Below are 17138 nucleotides of genomic sequence, written 5' to 3' on the forward strand. Positions count from 1 at the left end.
GACTCTGTGGCTTCCGCCCTCAGCCAGGGAGGGCTGTGCACTCACAAGAGAGGTGGAAACTGAGTCAGTGGTTTCAGACGTGTGGATGCAGACATTGTTTAGAAATCTCAGTGAGCTTTGGTAAGCTGCTCTGGAGTCTGGAAAGGAAAACAGCTTGGAGAGACGCAGCTGGGAGTGAGTGATGGCTACACCCGTGGGTGCTAAAGCCAGATCCAGCCGGGGTCAAGGAGAGAGCAAGGGCTGAGGGAAAGAAACAGGAAGTGGACGCTGCGCGCAGCAGCACTAGAGCAAGGATAAAATCAGTGATGTGGGAGGAACCCAAGAGACTGTCATTTGGTCTCCAGGGGAGGAAGATGCTTTCAAGGAGGACCAAGGACCACTTCCATGCCCATCAAAAGCTGCAGACAGACCTCCACAGCACAAGGTGACAGGGGACCGAGGCACCAGGAAGAAACCAAAGAGAAACGAAGACACGAAACTAAGTCAGTCCCCGAGGGAAGACCCATGACTTTCTTTCCCTCCCTCCCCCCCTTCCCTCCCTCCCTCCCTCCCTCCCTCCCTCCCTCCCTCCCTCCCTTCCTTCCTTCCTTCTTCCCTCCCTCCCTCCCTGTCTGGAGACATGGAGTCAGTTCTCTCCTTCCGCTGGACTCAAACTCACAGAGATCCACCTGCCTCTTCCTCTCAAGTGCTTAGCCAGGCAGTGTAACCCGTTTTCACATGAGTGACAATGTATCAGGACTAACCCATGTGAAGCAGCAGCCATTTGCTAGTGAGTCCCAGACTCTTTGTAGGGTTCTAGAAACTGACCTGGATCCAGCTAGTAGGAAACATACTTTCTTGGTTTCTGCATTCCAGGCACTCAACATAAACAAAATGTGTCATGCTAAGAGCTTCCCACAGCTAGTGCTGAGATGCTTATTTAAGCAAAAATGAGAACCCTGTGGCATCCTAGATTATAACAGCTGAGGATGACCTTGAACTCCCAATCCTCCGGCCCCCACCAAGTGCTGGGGTATACAACCGACTAAGCCATGGCCCCAGCCCTTTACCAACAATTTAAAAATGGTTTCTATCCCAAACAAATTCCCCAGATAATTTGAAAGGTTCGGGACAGCCCACAGCTCCCTGGCAGGAGCGGGGATAGTCTAGAGACATTTGTGCTATTCCTTTCTAACAGTGGCCTCCAAGGAACCAAAATTTCCCAAGAAACTTCATTCTGGAGCAAGAGAAAAGCTAAAGGTAGGTTGGTCTGGGCCAGCAAGATGGTTCAGTAGATAAAGGTGCATAAGCCTGGTGACCTGAGTTTGAACCCTGGAACATGCGGAAGGGTGGAAGGAGAGAACTGACTCCATAGTCTTTGTCTCTGACCTCTACATTTGTGCTGTGGCATCCACACCCCTACACACACACTCTCTCTCTCTCTCTCTCTCTCTCTCTCTCTCTCTCTCTCTCTCTCTCTCTCTCTCCTACACACACACACACACACACACACACACACACACACACACGCTGAAGACTAGTACTGGGATGTCACCCACTAGAGCTAGGACATCGACATCAACAAACCAGTGATGGGCCAGGACTGCTTAACCCTGCGCACCTCTTGCTTTTTATTTAAATGGCCATCAGGACCCACAGACGGACTTGGGGGTCACTGGACCTCTTCATTCCTCTTCCCAGTGTGGCCACATTGAGTAAATATCCTTTCTCTGCTTTTCACTCTGACTTGCCTCTTTAATGAGTGTGCTGGGGACAAGTGGCTGGGACTAGCTTGTGGAAGCTGCCAGGGTCCAGGTTTCAACCCTAAAAACTCCTGTAACAGTTCTTTTCAAATTCTGCCCCCGCGACCCCCTCACACACTCTGAAGAGCGCAACCATGCAAACATTAACTAGTTTAAGCACACTGAAGCCACAGAGGTACACTCTGATCACAGTCCCAGTCCTGCAGCAAAGGGAGAAAACGCTTCAGATACGCACCAGTGGCCTGTGCTGGCCCGGAGAGAGGGCTCGGCGCGCAAAGGCACTTGGTGTCAAGTCTGATGACCTGAGTTCAATCCCAGAAACCCACATGGTGGAGAGAACAACCCCCAAAGTTGTCCCCTGACCTCACAGGATGCTGGCAGTGGCATGTCCACCTCCCTCATACACACACAATAAATAAATAATGCAATAAAAATTTAAAAGCAAAAAAAAGGGTCCAGCATGAGTGCAAACAGGCAGCTGCTGAGTGACCACAGAGACGCTCTGGAAACCCACACAGCAAGACAGTAAAGAGCAAAGAAAATATAAGCAAACGACCACAGCTCGGACGAACCTCACAACCGACGCAGAGCAAAGGAAGGCAGATTTGTTTTTTAGTTCCCAAGTAGTCCTGGCTGGCCTTGAACTCAGAGATTTTGCCTGCCTCTGCCTCCTGAATGCTGAGATTAAAGGTGTGTGTGCCACCGCCGGCAGAAGTCAGATTTTTAAAGGACCAGAGCCAATGCTCACACCCATGTGAAACTCACCGCAGGCTCTTCTGAACCATGCCACTCAGTAGGAGCATGGCTTCTGGGAAGGGAGGGCTAGTCGAGAGCCTTAGGTGTGGGATTCCTGTGCTTCTCCATACACGTGTGTATTTCTTTGTTCAAGGCCAGCCTCTACCATACAGTGAATTCAAGGCTAGCTTGGGCTACATGAGACTTTGTCTCAAACAGAAGAACTGAACAAACTAAAGGAATGACACACTACTTTATGAGAAAAGACTACACACAGAGAGACACTGTGAAATGAGAATAGAAATCATGCTTGCATTTGGCTGGCAAGATGGCATGGGGGGTGGGGGGGTGGTAAAGGGCTCGCCACCAAGCCTGATGATCTGAGTTCAATCCCCAGGACCCACACCACGAAAGGAGGGAAAACCAACTCCTTGGGTGTGCTCTGACCTCCACAGAAGCACATGGCACACACATTCCCCTGCCCTACAAATAAATAAGTGTAATAAAAATTTTAATAAAAAAGAGAAGTGAGCCTTTCTTTCTCAGGTTCGCAGGGCCACCTTACCTGAGCTGCTTGGCATAGCTGAGCTCAATCTCAGTTCTCTCCTTCACAAACTTGATGTACTTTTCAAGAATATCGATTCCCCACTGGGTGTGTTTTTCTAAGTTGTCAAACTGATCCTGTTTGGAAAAAGAGAGAGAGGGGAGTTCATTGTCTCTTTCTGTAGCTACCAGTTCCAGGGAGCAGTCCTCTCCATCATTCGCTGATCCAGGAAAGCGGCTCTAACATTTTCCATGATGACACTCGGGGGCTTTTCTGTTGAGAGCTTTACATCAACATTACCAAATTTGGTTTGAGCATGGTCCGGAGTTAGGATCTGTGATCCATTCTGCTCTCTCTTTAGACGCATGACTCCTATACATAATTAATGTTCCATTACAAAGGAAAATGTCTCGGATGCCAAAAGCTGACAGGTGACACACACACACACACACACACACACACACACACACACACACACACACACACACACACACGAGTTCCCTAGGGCAGAAGAGATGGCTTAGTAGTTAAGAGCACTTGCTGCTCTTGCGGAGGGCCAGAGTTTGGTTCCCAGCACCCATGTCAGGCAGCCCACAGGCAAAACTCAAGCTCCTGAAAATCAGAAACCCTTTCTAGACTCCTGAAACACCTTCATGTACATGTGCATACACAATAAATAAAAATAATTTCTTACATTTGTTTTATGGATATGGGTGCTTTGCCTGTGTGTATACAAGCGCATCATCTGTGTGCCTGGTACCCATGCAAACCAGAAGTCTCAGACCCCTGGATCTGGAGTTACAGGTAGTTAGGAGCTGCCACATAGGTGCTGGGAATCAAACCCAGGTCCTCTGGAAGAGCAGCCAGTGCTTTTAACTGCTGAGCCATCTCTCTAGCTTTCTCCTCTCCTTTTCTGTTGAGACAGGGTCTCACCCTATAACCATTACTGGCCCGGAACTCACAGAGATCCACCTGCCTCTGCCTCAGGAGTGCTGGGATTAAAGGTGTGCACCATCACACTCAGCATCTTTTTTTTTTTTTTTTTTTTTTTTTTTTTTTTAAAGAAAGAACTGTCGTTTAAATTTGGAGAGAGGAAGTGGTAGGGGAAGGGTTATGAAATTCAGCATTTTTCAAATGAGTAAAACAGCTCAATGTGGACTTCGTTACACTATGTGCCACAGACAGGGGTTGGATCCAGGGAACCAAAACTGAGCAGGGTAAACTGCACCTCGCAGTGTTTCTTGTAGTTCACCTTGGGTGTTTCTGCTTTGGAGAGCAACACAGGCAGATGTGCCGGCCTGCTGATGCACAGCTGTAGAGAGGGTCGGGACTCTCCTGAGCACAGGTGAGGGTGGGAGGGCCCCAGGGAATGGACAAGCGTGACGACGTTGGAGGCAGTGGAGGCCTGCCGTGCACAGTGACGGAGCTCAGACTCTCCAGAAGGCTCAAACTGCTCTCGCACTGTGACCACAGATCTGCGTGAATCATGTGAGGCTGAGGCCAGGAGACTGTCCTAACGGTCTGAGATGAGAGCAGGAGGGAGCCATTTTGGAGACACTTGGCAAATGCTACTGTAAGCGACATGTTGGCTGCAGACTCTAAGCAAGGGGGAAGGGCTGCAGGGTGACTCGGCTCGGCTTCCTGAGTGCAAATAAATCGTTCACACAGGGAAGAAGACGCTATCCATGCGAATCTTGGTATGCACCACAGAGCCTGGAAGCACAGATGGACCGAGCTCACAGGATGATGCCGGGGAGTGCACGGGTCTGAAAGGCCAGCACAGAGCGGAGTGCCACAGGGTGGACAGCACACACAAGAACAGCAAGGAGGACTGGCCCAGGAAGTGGAGCCCGAGAGCAGTGGAAGCCAGCCAGAGAATGCATTAGAGCCACCGGGGTGAGCATTGAGCCAGGTCAGATGGGAAGCATGCTGCTGCCTCAGGGAACCTCAGAGAGGATGAGGCTCTGGCCAGCCACAGGACGTCACTGACCCAGGCCACCAACTGTCTCAATGGCTCTGCTGTGGTCCCTAGTGTGCCCAGAATCCCTGCCTAGTTTCACCAAGGCATGCAAAGTGGGGAGGGTCAAGTCAATACATGAATGACACACACCCGTCAGCCGTTCTTCCCGGCCCTGTCCCTGGGATCCGGTTGGCATTGGCACAGCCTGGGGCTGCAGCTCAGTTGGTGGTGGTGTGCTCGCCTGGCGCACATGCAGCCCTGGGCTCCTCATGAACTGAGTGTGATGGCACATGCCTGTAATCCCAGCACTCGGAAGGTGGAGGCAGGAGGATCAGACGCTCAAGGTCATCCTCGGCTGCACGGCAAATTTGAAAACGGCCTGGTCTACATAAGACCCCATCTCACAAAAGCGGGAAGGGTGAGCTGGAGATGGCTCAGGGGTTGAGATCACCTCCTGCTCTTGCAGAGGACACAGCTCTATTATCAGCATCCACTTTGCCCTGTGTAACTCCAGGGCATCCCAGGCTTCTTCTGACCTCCTCAGGCACTGGACTTAGGTGCCCAAACCTCATGAACACACACATACAAATAATAATAATAAAAAAAAATCAAATCTTGGCCAGGTGGTTGCCTTTAATCCCAGCACTCGGGAGGCAGAGGCAGTAGATCTCAGTGAGTTCAAGGCTGACCAGCTTGGTCTACAAATCCAGTTCCAGGACAGCCAGAGCTACACAGAGGAACCTGATCTCAAAAAAAAAAAAAAAAAAAAAAAAAAAAAATCTTAAAAAAAAATTCTTCTCTCATATATTACATCCTGACCCATGTTTCCCCTCCACCCCTCTCCCCAACCTCTCTCCTCAGCTTCCCTCTCTCTCACCCAGATCCACTCCTCCATTTTCCTTCAGAAAAGGGCAGGCCTCCCAGGGATATCAACCATACGTGGCATATCAAGTTGCAATAAGACCAGGCACATCACTTCATATTAAGACTGGATGAGGCAACCCAGTAGAAGGAAAAGGGTCATACAAGCAGGCAAAAGAATCAGAGACACCCCCACTCCCACTGTTAGGAATCCCACAAGAACACCAAGCTACGCAGGCATAACTTACATTCAGAGGACCTAGGTCAGACCCCTACAGGTTCCCGATCTCTTCGACCCCCAATGAGTCCCGGTCAACTGATTCTGTGGACCATGTTCTCCTGGTGTCCCAGACCCCATAGAATCTTTTTAAAGAGGCTTTAGTCAGACACAGTGATGTGATGTATACATTTATAGTCCCACCTCCCAGGAAGCTGATACAGGATTACACGAGCCCAGGAGTTCAAGGCCAGACTAAGCAACACAGTGAGACTCTGTGGGCAACAACAAAAGCTATACACACTTAGCATATATAACCTGAAGAGTCCAAAGGTAAGCATGTACCCAGGAGACCAACATCGCCACAATCTACCTAACCAACACATATCTACCCCTTCTAAAAGCTTTCTCTTGTCTTTTGACTCCTTGTGTGTGATCCAAGCTCTTCGAACACAACGCGGTATTGTTGAGTGCTGCTGAGCACTCCGAGTGCTGTGCTTTCCACTGGCTTCGGCATCAACCTTGAGTCCTTCGGTCACGTGACCTACTTTCCTTCCCGTTCCTGTGATAAAACACCCTGACCAGAGGCAACGGACAGGAGAAAGTGCAGACTCAGCTTACACTCCAGGTCACAACCTGTCACTGAGGGAAGTCACAGCAGGAACTGAAGCAAGAATTTGAAGCAGAAACCATGGAGGAATGCTGCTTGCTAGCGTCCTCACAGACCCATGCTTACCAAGGTAAGCATGGTCCCAGGACCACTGGCCTAGGGAATGGTGTTACCCACAGTGTGCTGCACCCTCCTAAATCAGTTAACAATCAAGATCACATAATCATGCCCATAAGCCAATGTGGTGTGAACATTCCCTCCATTGAGACTTCCTCCTCAGGTGACACTGTGTCAAGCTGACAGTTAATGCTGTGATTATGGTCTCACAGTCACCATATCTAACCTAACTGCTTTAGTCTTGTTCCCAGCCAAGTTCACAGAACAGTATCAACTGAAGACACTGGAGTCTTCTGCCACTAAAATGACTCTCACTGTAAAATGCTTATTCATATAACCAATCTTTTAAAATGTTATTAAAAAAAAGGGGGGGACACAAAGACTTAACATTCTCTGCTTTTTAGTCCTCAATCTATCCCACACCCCTCCCAGATTCCATTTTAAGAAACGTTGCTCAGATTGTTTGTTTATGTTATCTCTACAGAGGAGGGTTGTTGAGCCAATGAGCAGGGTAAACAGGACGGCAGGTCTCTGTAAACAACTGGCGAAGGTAAATACACAAGGAACTCAAGCTATGGCTATGAGTGAACGCTCCTAGCACTCAGGACTGCTCCAAAGTGCTCTGCTGGTCAGTGACCCTTCCTGGATCTAGTTTCTTTTCAACCAGATTTATTGAAAGATAAAAGCTGGGGTGGTGGTTCTGTGGGTAACAACATGTTTGCCTTGAAAGCATGAACACCCTATCCACAACACCCATGTCAGTCAAAGTGCCCAGCGCCGGGTAGGTGGATGGTGTTTCTGAAGATGACACCTGAGGTTGACTTCTGGCCTCCACAAGCATGTACACACACACACACACACACACACACACACACACACACACACCTCTAATATATTATTTATATCTATCATCTGTCTATCTTGATAGCTCTATCATCTACTCATCTATCTACCTACCTACCTACCTATCTATTGATATTAATATATATCAAGTGCTGGGGCTGCACAGCTCAGTGGTAGAAAGTGTTAAGTCCAAGGTTCCAGCCTCCACACTGAAGAAAAGAAAACTCCCCCTCCCTTGAATTCTCTCTACAACGCCATCCCCTCTGAAAGCTCTCAAAGGCTCCTGCTCTTGGATTCCATTCTGTCCCATTGATGCCTGATACACCACCTCCGATGCTCTGTAGCAACCCAAACCCCTGCAAACAAAAACAAGAAGCCCCTCCACACGGAACTTAGTCCACTTCACAATTGGCTGCCCAATAATATGTTTTCATTGGCATTAGTTTTGAGACAGGGTGTTCTATGTAGCCCAGGCTGGCCTCAAACTCCCTATGTAGCCAGGATGACCCTGAACTCCTAATCTCCCTGCCTCAATCTCCCACTCACTGGAATTAGAGGCATGCACCGCCAAGCTGGTACTGGCAATCAAACCCAGGGCTTTGTGCATGCTAGGTAAGCACTCTGTTAGCCGAGATACACCACAGTCTTCAACAATGTGTTTTCAACAGTTATCAGTTACCAAGACCATTTTGCAAACTGTACCAAAGCCCTTCCTCAAAGAACAGGATCCAGCTGGATGTAGTGGTGCACGCCTTTGATCCCAGCACTCAGGAGGCAGAGGCAAGTGGATCTGAGTTTGAGGCCAGCCTGGTCTACAAAATGAGTTCTAGGATAGCCAGAGCTACACAGAGACACAGAGAAACCCTGTTTCAAACAAAACAAAACAAAACAAAACCTACAATCAACCAAACCAAACAAACAAAAAAACAGAATCAAACAGGACAGAGGATCTTCACAGTAAAGCCTTAAATAGTAACAAGAAAATGAATGCCTGCTGCCTCCAAGCAGCATCCTCTGCAGGCGCTATTAAGGCATCCCTGAAGGGACCACACCCTGCTGCTACTATCACAGGACAAGGCAGCCAGAGGAAAATTCAAAACAGATGAAAAACCAACCGGCCCACTTACATTCTTGACTAAAATGTGGAAAATTTAATGGGAAGAAATTCCAAATCTTAAAAAGACTCCTTTGTGGGCAAACATTGTAAATGGTCCTTAAAAAATATTCCAGGCTCCAGTGAGGATGTTGTTGTTATCAAGAAAGTAAGTATTCCTTCCAAACCTGGCCTGGTGGCGCAGCCTGCAACCCCGCACAGCTGGAAGGCTGAACTAGAGGGATCAGGGTGCATTCAAGAGCAACATTGTCTCAAAGCAAACAAACAAAGAATCAGTGGCCTGAGATGGCTCCGCAGATAAAGACACTCACCTCCAAGCCGGAGTTGATGTCTGGGGCCCACATGATGGAAGGGAGCTGACTCCCACATGATGGAAGGGAGCTAGCTCCCACAAGTTGCCCTCTGACCTCTATCTGCACACAGTGGCATGTATAAAATGTAACAAGCCCTTCCTCTTGCCTGAGGTCACATGACTGCAGCCCTACAGCCCCTTTGCCCTCTTAAAATTTATTGAGGCCCCTAAGGAGCCTTTAAGTGGATTATACTTATTACTATTTATTTTATGGGAAATCATGGAGATTTTTTTTTAAGCTATTCACTTGTATAGCAATAACAAGTACACCACATGTTTATGTAAATGACATTGTTCTTCTGCTTAAAAACTGGAGTCTTCCAAAGCAAACCCAACAGTGGGAAGACTGGCTTCAGAGCAGACAGGCGTGGTCATTCTGCAGCCATTCCTGACGAGGTGAGTTAGCAACAAAGGTAACTGCATTCAGGCAGGCACGAGAAAGGGGAGGACCAGCCTGCCTCCTTCCCTCCTTCCCCCCACTTTTTGTTTTTCTTAGTTTTATTTATTTATTTTAGATAGAGTCTCCCTTTTGTAGCCCAGGCTAGCCTTACATTCACTATGCAGCCACAGCGACTCAATTCCTGAGCCCTGCCTCTATACCTTTCAAGTCCTGGTACAACAGGTGTGCACCTGGTAAAGTCTTTACCATTTTGTGGGGGTGGGTGCCGTGGGTAGACGCTATGGCCCTGCTTACTAGGCACTTACTTTACACTGACCCACATCCTCAGCCCTAAGAGTCATTCAGTGGCCTTTGCAGATAACTGGATCTCTTCCTTGTATACCACACCAATAGTTTCTCAAAGACTAGGAACCATATGATATCAGCAGCCACAGCAGCAAACCGTCCACACCAGTTACAGTGAAACCTACCAGTCCACCTTGCATTGCAAAGGGCACTTTTACCTGCGTGGGATTATGCATTATTCACTGGTGTCAGGCGGCCTCAGCTGTCAATGTGATACACCGGGAAAGAGGGGGCCTCAACTGAGGAATTACTTCACCAGACTGGCCTGTGCACATGTTTGTGGGGCTTTTACTTAATTTCTAACTGCCATCGGAGGGTCTTGCCCACCATGGGCAGTGCTATCCCTAGGCAGCTAGGCCGGGCTACATAAGAAAGACAACTGAACAAGCCGGAGGAGGAGGAGCCAGCAAAGTGTGTTCTAAGATCTCGGCTTCACTTCCTGCCTCCAGGCTCCTTCCCTGGCTTCCCTCAAAGAGAGATGGTAACTGTAAGCCAAATAACCCCTTTCCTCCCCAAATTACCTCTGGCTAGTGTTTTATGACAGCAAGCACACTGAATTTTTATTTAGGAAATACTTTCCTTGGTATATGTAGATCTTTAAAGATTGCCGTCCAAGTTATTCAATCATTAAAAACAATTTTTTTTTAAATTGCATTTATCTCATCATTACCCATCTCTTCCCAGGTATTTAAATATTTGGAAGGTGTCAGGCTCATAGTGAAATACAAATTTCCTCAAATTCTAATTTTTTACATAGAAGCCAGAATGTTCTAATTAGCAACAAGTATTACCAGTAGCTCTTCACTCAGTGAGGGAATTGGCTGCCACGTACGCAGGAGCTTGTCCCTGAGGTGAGAGTGGCGTCCTAAGAAAGAAAAGCCACTAATCCAGAATCTGACTTAAACACGCAACTGTTCTGCTCTACACGAACGTGCTGAAGATTGCACTCTGCGGCAGCACGCACACCTAGGAAGGAGGCTTGTCCACCAATCAAGACTTCATAAAATGAGGACTCTGAGCTAGGCACGGCAGCGCACACCTGAAATCCCAGCCCTGGGGAGGTAGAGGCTGGCGGATCAGGAGTTCAAGGTCATTCTTGGCAACTTTGAGGGCAACGTGGGACACACGAGACCTTGTCTCAAAACAAACCAAACAAAAACCCGCAATCGGCAGGGCTGGAGAGATGGCTCAGCCGTTAGGAACGTTTACTGCTCTTACAGAGGACCTGGGTTCCGTTCCCAGACTGTAACTGTAGTTCCGGGAATCCCACACCCTCTTCTGACCTCTAAGGGCTTCTTCACGCACGTGGTGCTCACAGTTACATATAAATAAAAGTGAACAAAGGGCTGGAGGATGGCTCCGTGGGCAAAGTGCTTGCTGTACAAAAATGAGGACCTGAATTAGGATCTCCCAGGCCTGGAGTCCTAGCACCTCAGAGGAAGAGACTGCAGACTCTCTTGGCCAACCAGTTCACTAAATTAGCAAGCTCCAGGCTTGGTGACAGAGCCCGTCTCAAAAAGTAAGATTGAGAACGGCTGAAGGAGACATTTGTCATCAGTCTCTGGCCTCTAACTGCACATGCATGGATGCACCACCCCCCTCAAATAAACTGGGTATCAGTATGCTCACAAAATCACAAATTTCAAGGGAACTAATTGCAGAGCCATTCCAACCCTCACACACACAATACATGAGCTCTTGTGAGTATGCACACGCACAATAAAGAAACATAATTTCAAAAGATTGATTTATTTATTTTGAGAAAAGGTCTCTCTGTAGACCAGGCTGGCCTCGAACTCATGGAGATTCACCTGCCTCTGTCCCCCAAGTGCTGGGATCACAGGCATGTGGCACTATGTCTGGCTTGTAAATAGTATTCTATACAGACATGTTTTCATACATTCCTTTGTAATATGTCACAAATACATAGTCTGTAAATACTTATTAGCCTATCTGTAATTGGGTTGATGGGGGAAATCTTCTAAGATAAGAGAAACGTAAGGCCACTTGAGTCTCTGCCAACCAGTGATAAAGAATGGAGATAAAACATTTGGGAAAGAGACACTGACACCCACTTCAAAAGCCTGTCACAAAGTATCGAACCATGGCTTTTCTTTGATTGATACACTTCCTATTTTGTCTCCAGGAAAAATAGTAATCATTCTTCATGAAATGGCACCAAGTAATGCCCACATATGGATTGTTCATCAGTTGCATATAAAATTTCACACTTAAGGAAAGAAGAAAACTTAAAAATAAATCCAGGGTTAGTTGGGCATACTGGATCACCAGAGTTTGAATCAGGCCTGGGCTACAGTGAGACCCTCTCAAGGGAAAAAGAGAGAGAGGAGAGTTAGGGGAGGAGAAGAGACCAGGAGAAAACAGAGATATTAGACCATCAGGTGTTTTAGACAGGCCCAGTAACACAGCGTCACAGAGTTAAACAAATGCAACATAAACAAAAGTAACACACCTTCAAATAATATTCTACAACAGAGGGGGCTGGAGAGATGGCTCAGAGGTTAAGAACACTGACTGCCCTTCCAGAGGTCCTGAGTTCAATTCCCAGCAACCACATGGTGGCTCACAACCATCTGTAACAAGATCTGGTGCCCTCTTCTGGCCTGCAGTCATTCATGCTGTATACATAATAAATAAATAAATCTTTAAAAAAATATTCTACAACAGAAAGGGTTTATTTGGCTTATACTTCCATATCATTGTTCAACATTGAAGGAAGTCAGGACAGGAACTCAAGCAGGGCTGGAACCTGGGGACAGGAGCTGAGGCAGAGGCCATGGAGGGTGCTGCTTACTGGCTTGCTCCTCATGGCTTGCTCAGTCTGCTTTCTTAGAGAACCCAGGACCACCAACACAGGGGTGTTCCCACCCACAATGGGCTGTGCCTCCCACCATCAATCACTAACTAAGGAAATGCTTTACAGGCTTGTCCATAGTCCCATCTTATGAAGGCATTGTTCTCAATTGAGGCTCCCTCCTCTCTGATGACTCTGGCTTATGTTAAGTTGACATAAAACTAGCCAGCCCCGATTGTTTCTACTCTATGCTAAGACAGCCATCCATCTAACACCCCCTCCCCATAGATGTATGTGTATAGACAGAGTTTCACTCTGTAGCCCAGGCTGGCCTCAAACTCTCAGAGACCCACCTGCCTCTGCCTCTGGAGTGCTGGGATTAAAGGCGTGCGCCACCAAATCTGACCCATCTCAGCCTCTTCAGCTTTTGGAATTTCTTCTTGTAACTGTCTTGTACTTAATAATTGTCCATTTTTCTGCCAGAAACTTTGTATTTATTGTATTGTTTTGTAGAAATTCTTTATAGGTTAAGGTAATTAAGAGTGTTGCATTTTGAATAAATGTTTTTTTGTAAAAAGAGACTGAAAACCGTGCAGCAGGTAATAGTTCTTGCCACCAAGTCTGACAACTTGAGTTTGAATCCTGGTTCCACAGGGTCGAAGAGAACTGAGTCCAGCAAGTTGCCCTTTGACCCCCACATGCGTGCAGTGATAGAAACATGCCCCCCACAAACACACAAAATAAATCTTTAAAAAGTTTTCCTTAGATTGTTTGATTTGAAATTTTGTATATGATTGCTATAGACTGAATGCTGTATGCGACCCAAATTCTTTTTTTTTCTTTTTGTTTATTTTGGGGTTTTTTATTCCCCCGAGACAGGGTTTTTCTGTGTAGCTTTGGAGCCTGTTCTGGAACTCACTCTGTCAACCAGGCTGGCCTCGAACTCACAGAGATCTGCCTGGCTCTGCCTCCCCAATTTCATGACTGAAATCTAATCCATGCTAGAGGTATGGCTTTGGGGGAGGTGATGATGTCATGAAGGAGAGGCCTTTGTGCCATGAATGGAATCAGATTAAGGCCTCTGTAACAGCAGCCCCTGACAGCTCCCTTCTAACTTCTGCTAAGAGGGGTTTAGGTGATAAGACAGCGTCTAGCGTCTGCATGCCAGGAAGTGGTCTCATCGGACACCACGTCTGTGAGCCTCTGACCTTGGACCTTTCCGCCTCCAGAACTGGGAAAAAGAAACGTTTCTCACGAGCCACCCTATTTACAGTACTTTAAACAGCGGACCAGACAGGCTAAGACAAGCACAGTTTTGACACACAGACCCAGGCTTGGTGACCTTTGGGGCTGGGTCAGGAAGGTTCCCCCACACCATTATACACTTCTGTATGAGGCAAAGCTTCTTCAGCAAACATCTTTTGGTGGTGTCCTACTTTGTACCATATGGACTTGATTTGTGGATTATTATTTTAAAGGTGCCTAAGGAAGTAATATAAGGCAAGAACTATTATGAAAATAACATCCAGGGGCTGGGGAGACAGATAACCCTGTGGATAAAGCCTTTGCTGTGTCCGTGTGAAGACCGATGCTCAGGCCCCCAGCACCCACATACAGAGTAGGGAACTCCAGGCCTGGGGGAGGGCACTAGCCAGACTAACATAATCAGCAAGCGTTGGGTATGGTGAGAACTCCAACCTCAGTAAATAAAGTAGTGCCTCAGGAAGATGCCAGGTGTCAACCTCTGGATTCCACAAGCACACACACGCACACATGTGCTCCCACACACAATCGATCACTAATACAGACAACACATTAAAAAACATCTGCCTTCACTTTACTATAGCCTCATTTCTTTTTAGTAATTCATGCTAAAATAGCACAGATATTGCTGTTTTACTTCAGTTTAGTGTTTTTACTAAAAGCAAAAAGGTCACCAACGTCATTTAACATGAACTAGAGAGGCCAGATGTTCATTGCCTGGGGACCTCAGTTTGATTCCCCGGGCTTCATGGTGTTTGAAAACAACCAACTTCCACAAGTGTCCTCTGACCTTCACATGTGTGCTGTGCTGTGGTTACACACACACACACACACACACACACACACACACACACACATACACACAGAGTAATGAATTTTTTTAAAAACAAAAACAGAAACCAAAAGCCCAGGATGTCTTTTCTGCCATCTTTTTACATGTCCACACCACTGCCAAATGCATCTCCCCCCACAATATGCCATCTCCATCAAGCGCTTCTGGCATGGCTTGTGCAGCTTCAAACGGGTCACCTCTCTGTCACTGTGTGGGATTCACCACATCCTGTGACAAGGTCCAGACTCACAAGGCCTGGGAATCCTCCAATCAATATTTGCTGAACGCAGACTCCCAGTACTGAACTCCTCTGGGCATCGGTCAGAGTCCGAACTCCTGAGAATCGGGATAGCGAGTGGCAGATGCTCTTTGAGAACACTGCAACTGTGAACAATGAAAGTCTGCTGCTCTGGTGGAGCCACTGAAAACCTAACCTATGGGGCTGGGGTGTGACTGAGGCGGCAGAATGATTGCCTAGCACGCACAAAGCCCTGGATTCCATCCCCGGCGTGGCATATTCCATCCGTGGTGATACGCAACTGTATTCCTAGCACTGGGAGATGGAGGAAGGGGGATCAGAATTTCAAAGTCATGGGACTGGAGAGTTAGCTTAGCAGGTATGCTCTCCCAGAGGACCCAGGTTTGATTCCCAGCACCCAAGTGGCAGTTCTCAGACATCTGTAACTCCAGTTCCAGAGAATCCAGTTCCCTTTTCTCACCTCTACAGGCATCAGACAACCGCGTGTGCACAGACACACGTGCAGGTAAAACATGCCTACACAGACAAATAAATAAATAAAACAGTTTCAAGGCCCTCCTCAGCCAGTTCAAGGCCAGCCTGGGATATAGGAAACTGCCCTCAAAAAGCAAAACATCTAACTTATGAAGAACTTGTAATGACATGAGAATGTTATATATAGAAAGGTGTGTCAGTCGGGTGGTGGTGGGGGCGGCCTTCAATCCCAGCACTCAGGAGGCAGAGCCAGGTGGATCTCTGTGAGTTCGAGGCTAGCCTGGTCTACAGAGTGAGATCCAGGACAGGCACTAAAAAACTACACAGAGAAACCCTGTCTCAAAAAACCAAAAAAAGAAAGAAAGAGAGAAAGAGAGAGAGAGAGAGAGAAAGAAAGAAAGAAAGAAAGCAAGAAAAGGAAGAAAGAAAGAAAGAAAGAAAGAAAGAAAGAAAGAAAGAAAGAAAGAAAGAAAGAAAGGGACATTGAGATCATGATGGGAAAACGTACAGAGACGGCCAGCCAAACTAGTGGAAACGCATGAACTGTGGACCAATAGCTGTGGAGCCCCCATGGTACTGGACTAGGCCCTCTGGATACGTGAGACAGTTGTTTAGCTTGAACTGTTTAGGGGCCCCCCAGGTAGCGGGATCGGGATCCATCCCTGGCATGAACCAGCTTTTTGGAGCCCAGTGCCTATAGTGGGACACCTTGTGCAGCCTTGGTGCAGGGAGGAGGGGCTTGAATCTGCCTCAGCTGAATGTACCAGGCTCTGCTGATTCTTTATGGGAGACCTTGCCTTAGAAGAGGTAGAAACGGGAGGTAGGTTGAGGGGGAAGGCTGAGGGGTGGGAGGAGGGAGGAGAGGAGGATCTGTGGTTGGTATGTAACATGAATAGAAAATTTAATAAAATAAATTAAAAAAAAATCTCTAAGGCACCGGGCAGTGATGGTGCATGCCTTTAATCCCAGCACTCAGGAGGCAGAGGCAGGCGGATCTCTGAGTTTGGGGCCAGCCTGGCCTACAGAGCGAGTTCCAGGACAGCCAAGGCTGCACAGAGAGACCTTGTCTTGAAAAAAAAAATCTCTAAGGCTTGGGATAAAACTCAGTGTTAGGTAGCTTGCTCTGAATGTGGTTCAATCCCCAATACCATACAGAAAATATCAAAAATAAACAGAACTCTCTAGCAGTGGCCTTCCCAAGCTGTTGCCAGAGAACTTGTACTAGCTAAGTGTACAATAGCCTGGATTGGAGGGCTCTCTGCTCATCAATAATGCAAGGCTGGCTTTGTTTGCTTTTTGAGATTGGGTCTCCCTGCAGCCCCAGCTATCTGGAACTCACTCTGTAGACCAGGCTGGCCAGGAACTCACAGAGATCTGCCTGTTTCTTCCTCTCAAGGGCTGGATTTAAAGGCACAAGCCTCCCTGTCCAGCCTCAAGTTGTAAGCATAAACATTCACAGAGAATTTCAAAGACACTCCATCAGCTTGACTCTGCTTTTGAGTGGTTGTAAGTTACTTCGATGTCTCTTACTTCAACATTTCAAGTTTCTACTTCTTTTTTGAGTGAATACCAAAACAAGTGTTTATTGACATTCATGTCCATCCTCAGACTTCAAGGGCTGGTATGAGGCTTAGCAGCAAGAATATATGTGGATA

General features: G+C 47.4%; 1 protein-coding gene across 12 annotated transcripts in view; it reads right to left on the bottom strand.

Moving 5' to 3' along the window:
• Window positions 1-17138, bottom strand: part of Fnbp1 (formin binding protein 1) — a 123806-nt gene that overhangs the window by 78133 nt on the left and 28535 nt on the right. For all 12 annotated transcript variants that reach the window (XM_059260013.1, XM_059260016.1, XM_059260014.1 and 9 more), the window contains exon 2: window positions 3043-3158. In XM_059260013.1, coding sequence (XP_059115996.1) covers window positions 3043-3158 — 116 coding nt within the window. The remainder of the gene's footprint in view (window positions 1-3042; window positions 3159-17138) is intronic.

Source organism: Peromyscus eremicus, chromosome 4, assembly GCF_949786415.1.
Source record: "Peromyscus eremicus chromosome 4, PerEre_H2_v1, whole genome shotgun sequence".
In the NCBI taxonomy this organism is placed as follows: domain Eukaryota; kingdom Metazoa; phylum Chordata; class Mammalia; order Rodentia; family Cricetidae; genus Peromyscus; species Peromyscus eremicus.